This window comes from Vombatus ursinus, unplaced genomic scaffold (genome assembly GCF_900497805.2).
Source record: "Vombatus ursinus unplaced genomic scaffold, bare-nosed wombat genome assembly UNPS02014786.1, whole genome shotgun sequence".
Lineage (NCBI taxonomy): Eukaryota > Metazoa > Chordata > Mammalia > Diprotodontia > Vombatidae > Vombatus > Vombatus ursinus.
The window spans coordinates 50,911,246-50,917,245 of record NW_020954564.1 but is presented as its reverse complement, the minus strand read 5'-3'; the positions used below and the strand labels follow the sequence as shown (position 1 = coordinate 50,917,245).

General features: G+C 39.0%; 1 protein-coding gene across 1 annotated transcript in view; it reads right to left on the bottom strand.

Annotated features, from left to right (window-relative positions):
• Positions 1-2,471: 2,471 nt before the first annotated feature.
• Positions 2,472-6,000, bottom strand: part of LOC114046911 (GTPase-activating Rap/Ran-GAP domain-like protein 3) — a 196,900-nt gene continuing 193,371 nt past the window's right edge. Inside the window, exon 28 of the mRNA XM_027867524.1 lies at positions 2,472-2,867. Within this exon, the coding sequence (XP_027723325.1) occupies positions 2,696-2,867 (172 nt within the window). The 3' untranslated portion in view covers positions 2,472-2,695. The remainder of the gene's footprint in view (positions 2,868-6,000) is intronic.

The window sequence follows — 6,000 nt, the reverse complement described above, 5'->3', positions numbered from 1 at the left end:
TATGAAAAATGGAAATTCACCTGAGTTACTGACCTTCAGATTTTTCAGTGCTTTAGAACAAAGGAAAGGACCACCTAGAACCTGTAGCCTAAAACTACAGCACTTATTTGTGCAGCACTTATTAATTTTATGATTATTCACACAGTTGAATTTAAGTGACCAAGTGCTATGCAGATTTTTGTTTTTGATCACCTTTTGTCCTCTTGGCACATTAATTAGAAATTATGTTTAATGATGTCTAGTTCCTCCTTTGCCACTAAAACCTCTCTTATCATGGTGTGCAGGTGATGCTGGGTTTTAGAAGGCCCTGCCATCTAAAAACTTGGCACGTCCTTCCAAGTTGGAAAGGCTTTTCTTATGGGCCCAGCAACAGATACAGGACCAGCCTAGCTAATGGGAGAGAGGCTCAGCACCAGGGGGTGGCCGTTAGTTGAGGAATGTTTTTGGCTACAGCAACTACAAGAGCTAATGAATCAGTTGCTGTATTGGCTTTCAGGCTGAACTGAAGCCTAAATAAAAAGAATTCTTCAGGTTGGTTTTGCAATATGAGGGGTCACAATCTGTACTGATGGAGGATGAAATAAATAATGGATTCTTAAAATAAAGAAATATTAAATTCTTCTTTTAAATACTGGAAATAAAACAATCCCAATCTATTATGTTAGCTACTACTATAGCTTAAAGCATCTATTCCAAGTTTTTTCTTGTGGCTCCTTATGGTTCTTGTTGTCTGTTATCTTCACTGTGTGAAAATGGCTAGGGATGAAATAGCTTGTCACGTGTGTGGTGGCCTCCTTCTGGTTTTCTTCCTTTGCATTACACTCAACTTCCCTCCCCCTAGTGTACTTCTCTCTGATTTCTAAATGCTCCTTTGAATTTGTGACTCCTTCTCAAATACTCCGGCTCATCTGACGCTCATGATCCCTCCATGGAAACAACCTTTAGCAATTGCTTGTTCTTACATATCAGGATGAGGAGAAGCCAAAGTAGGAAAAATGACAGGATGAAGAAGACAAAAACAAGCTTATTACATTTAGAAAATAGTTTTTAAAAAAAACTATGATATAAAACAGGAATCAGGGAGGTGAACAGAAAATGATGGGAGACCTTTGGAGCATAAATGCTCCAAGAACTAATGGATCAGTTCCTATTTTGGCTTTCAGGCTGAATCGATGCCTAAGTAAAAGAACTCTTCTTCTTGGTCTTGCTTTTGAAATGATTCTTTTCAACCATCATTCATCCTCTGCCAAACAAAAATCTGGCCTTTCTTCTGGGGTTTAATACTGAGCTCATCATGCAGAGGTAAGGACTTTTCCAAGTAATCCATAGTATGCAAACTAGGGAGACAGTATTGAGGTTGCATGTTTCCTTTCTGTTTTTATATTAAGGCTGTATCTCACAGGTTAGTGGGCTAAAAAAACACTGTCATAACCTGAACTATAAAAGCTGTAAAATCACTGACCTGTTACATTTCATTGCATCAGTATACAAAGTAGGAAATCACCCTTTAGAGCTAGTTTTAGTGTGGTATAGACTATATCACTCTCCATATAGGTGGCTAGCAAAGGTCCCCATGCACAAAAAAGGAAAGTATGATGGACTGAAATCAAAGGGTTATAAGACTGTGCTTGAGGGGAAATGAGAGAAATCTGCCAACAGAATTGGAGAACTAAGGGGAAAGAGCACTGGGTACTGGGGAGGGTCATTTTTATAACCAAATGTTTATAACCAAAAAGATCATGTATATTTTCACTTCACCTCTACATTATAATGCAATTTTCCAAGGTAAAAGGCTGAAATTTCACCATGAAATCTGTTGTAACAGCCCAGCCCCAAACTGTTCTTAACCTCTTATGCTAAGCTAGGGAGGAATGACAACATTATACATCTTTGCATGCATAAGTGGCAGGTCCACCTTTTGGGTGGTGGTTAGTGAAAAGACAAGAAATTATGCACAATATTTCAAGATGAAGATTTTTTTTTCTTGACATTCTGATTGAAAAATAAAAAGAAATCTAACATAAAAGACAAGGACACTAAAGGAAGGAAATCAGTGTCTCTTGTTTTCAACAAATTCTCATTCTTCTGCATATCAGGAAGGCTACCTCTGAAAGCCAGTCAATCAGCTTCCCTCTAAAGAGTGGGTACAGAACTGGCAGAACAGGCAAATACCTGGTCACACCTGTGTGTAACCGTATTACTTCTTTATATCTAATCACAGCGAAACTGAGTTATCAATAGGAGCAGGATTTCTTGGTTATAGAAAGCAAAGCTAAAGAAAATTCTTATTTGTCATAAAATCAAATGACTTCTTTATCAAATATTTCTATGAAACACTTATAATGTGAAATAAATTAGAATTGTACTGAAAAATAATTATTCATCTAAGTATTTCAAATATAAGAGGTTTGAGGTAAAGAAGAATGAATACTTTTATTTTATTAAAAGTTTCAATCTAAAACCTCAATGAAATCTACCACCTTTATTCCAAGAGGGGCTGATGGTACTTGAACTGAGAAAGCAAGGATCAAGATGGCACCAAATGTTGAAGAGTTACCCAGACTGGCCTAATATGCAGAACAGTTAGTCCAATAGATCAGTGACCGATTTTCCTCAGGAAGTGGTGTCAATACTTTCCTAGAGAGTATAAACTGCTGTAAGAAAAATAAAATGGCAAATATGATTAAGATTGTCTTTACTTCAAGTCAATAATATCTTCATCAAAGGAAGCTGTGAGCTGAAATGGGCTTCCAGAGGGTGGACTCCCCTCTCTGGTGGCCAGAGTATCAGGATCTGAACTTGTAGAAAGGAGACGCCCATCAGAGCTGTCTTCAAAAACAGGTCTTTCAAAAGAGCCTGATAGGATCCTATAAGAAAAGAGAGAAAAATTACTGTGTAAAATAATCGATCAGATTAAGGTAGCTTTTAGCTTCCTCACTGGGGCACAATGGAGTGGAGACTGCTGTCCTAAAAATGACATGTTAAGAAATCTATTTTTTTTTCTCATCCAATTCTACAATAATTGCTGTCATTGACACTGAATTTAAGACATTCAAAGTACTTGACATATTTCATTTGAATCTCACAATGACCCTATGAGGTAGCTACTACAGTATACCCATTTTACAAAAGGAAACTGAGGCTTAGAAAGGTTAATTGACTTGCCCATGCTCACACTAATTGTCAGATGTAGCATTTGAATCTGGTTTTTCTGATTCTAAGTCCAGCAGTACACACACTATGCCTCACCACTTGTCTAGCCCAACAAGCTTTGGAAGTGTGCCAAGTAGGGTCCGGTCCATAACTGACACCAACCTCATAACAGTACAATGTATATACCCCTATGTAGTCATGATTATGCAGAAGGTCATATGAAACAGTTTCAGAGGAGATCTACACAGAGATGCAAATGTTTACGACTATGCTCCATGTTCCTCCACCCCTTCACTCAGTCACAAAGGTGGTGTGGAGGGGTGTACTCTGACTTAGCCATGATGCAATCTGCCAGTTCTGAGTTAGATTTAGGTTCACTGTAAGGAGAAACTTGCTAACTATTAGAACTATCCAAAGGTTGAATGTGTTGCCTTGGGAAATATAGTTGTTCCAATTTATCACTGTGTAGAGCTGTCCACAAACCCAGAAGGGGTCTAACCTGGACAGAGTATAGCAGAACACTTCTCAATGCAGTTAAAAATTAGCCATTGTGTGACATACTGAACTTCTAGTACACTAAAACCCCCAGATTTTTTTTCAGACAAACTGTGGTCTCCCCATGCCTCCCACATCCTATCCTTGTGCAGTTGGGTTTTTCACCCTTGGCTGTTGGAGCACATGCAGGGGCTACAGCAGGCCCAAGTGAAGTCCCTGACACAAGCACATACTTTGCATGCTCTCTCACATAAAGACTGACCTATTCCTGACCTGAGGCCCTTATACACCTTAGGTAATCATATTCATAGTTTAACAGTCTTCCAAGACCAATGGCTGAAGTGTTATGACATGAATTGTATACTACCCAAGGAGCTACTCCTGGTGCACACATAGCCAGGATGTACAGGAAGGAGTTCCATGGAAACTGGTCCCCATTCATGTGTCAGGGCCAGTCAGCTGCATGGAGGGTTCTCGATCGTGCCGCTGACAGATTAGGTCTGAGAGGAGAATGTGTGTGGCTGTGGGCAAGTAGTAGCTATAGTGGTAACTGACTGGAGAGATACCCATTTCTGGGTCACAGAGCAGATTTCTTGTTTCAGAAAGAGGAGGAAATAAGGGAGGCAGCAAGGCCAAAGTAGGCAGGGACAAACCCAGAAGCAAAGTCCAAGATACAGCCATTAGTCAGATTTCAAGAGAAGGGGAACTAGATTGGGGTTGTGGGTGGGGGTAGAAGCAAAATTAGACCCACAGATTCACAGCCACAGTTTGACTGTTTCCACCCCAGAGCCATCAGCTTGGCTTTTTTTTTTTCTTTCTTTTTGTTACCACAAAGAATGTTGCTGTGGATATTTTGTCATACATAGGATTTTTCCATCATTGTCTTCCTTGGGGCACTGGTGGGATGTGGGGTTAAAGAGTATGAACAATTTGGTGACTATTTGTATAGTTCCAAATTGATTTTCAGAATGGCTGGACCAATTCACAACTCCATATTAAAGGCAGTGACAAAGTGGACATAGTGGACAAAGTGCTGGGCCTAGAGACAGGAGGACCTGAGTTCAGATCCAGCCTCAGACACTTATTAGCTGTGTGACCCTGGGCAAGTCATTCAACCTTTATTTTCCTCAACTGTAAAATGGTGATAATAATAGTGCCTATCTCACAAGGTTGTTGTGAGGATCAAATGAAATATTTGTAAAGCACTTAGCACAATGTCTAGCACAGAGTAGATATTTATATTTCTGTAGCCTCTCCATGGACTGCTTCCATTTTTTTTTAACATTTTGGGCAAATTGATGGGTATGAGGTAAAACCTCACAATTATTTTAATTTGAGTTTCTCTTGTTATTAGTGGTTTGAAACAAAATTTCATATAATTATTTATTTTTTAAAATTTTTTTATTTTTTAGTGAGGCAGTCGGGGTTAAGTGACTTGCCCATGGTCACACTGCTAGTACGTGTCAAGTGTTTGGTCTGAGGCCGGATTTGAACTCAGGTCCTCCTGACTTCAGGGCCGGTGCTCTATGCACTGTGCCACCTAGCTGCCCCTCATATAATTATTGATAATTTGCTTTTATTCTCCTGAAAACTAATATGAATATCCTTTGGCCACTCAAAGGATAGTTTTACATGTACTTTAGAGAAAGGGCTATTGGTCATTTTGTGAGCTTTCCAACAATATCTCTACCCTTGTGGATAGCTATCAATATCTATATCTTTGATTAGGAAAGAATGATCTTTCCTCCCTCAGGTTTTTCATAGTAATTTATCTGGACCTCTCCTTTGCATTTATCCTATACTCTCATGTATGACAGTTAATTTGTGTACCTATCTTTCCCTCTTTATTAGATTATTAGCTCTTTAAAAACAGAGTCCGAGTCCTATTTTTTTTTTAATTTCCAGTAATGAGCAGAGTGCCTTCCATATAGCACCAAGTAAGTATTTGTCAAGTTTGTTTAATGATAGATTCTGGAGTTTACCATCTAACACCTTGGCCCATTCAATTTCTCAACCTCTTTGACTTTCATGAATACCATCTTTACTATAGCCTTGCGATTCACAGGCTTGTTCACCTCAACACTACCAATAATGGCTCCACATCCAAGATTCTGCTTTCTGAAATAATTTTCTCTGATTACAATTTCCTGTTCTATTTCTCCCACTTCACTTCTCATGAATCTATTCATCAAATTTATCTTGACCTCCTGCCCCTTAATCCCTCTTTGTTCTCCCCATCCACTATCCCTTTTCAAGCTTCACCTTATTCCCATCAGTCTTGATTCTATAGTCCTCTACCTTTGAATCCCTACTGCCTTCATATCTTCTCTAACCATGAACCTGCAATCTCTT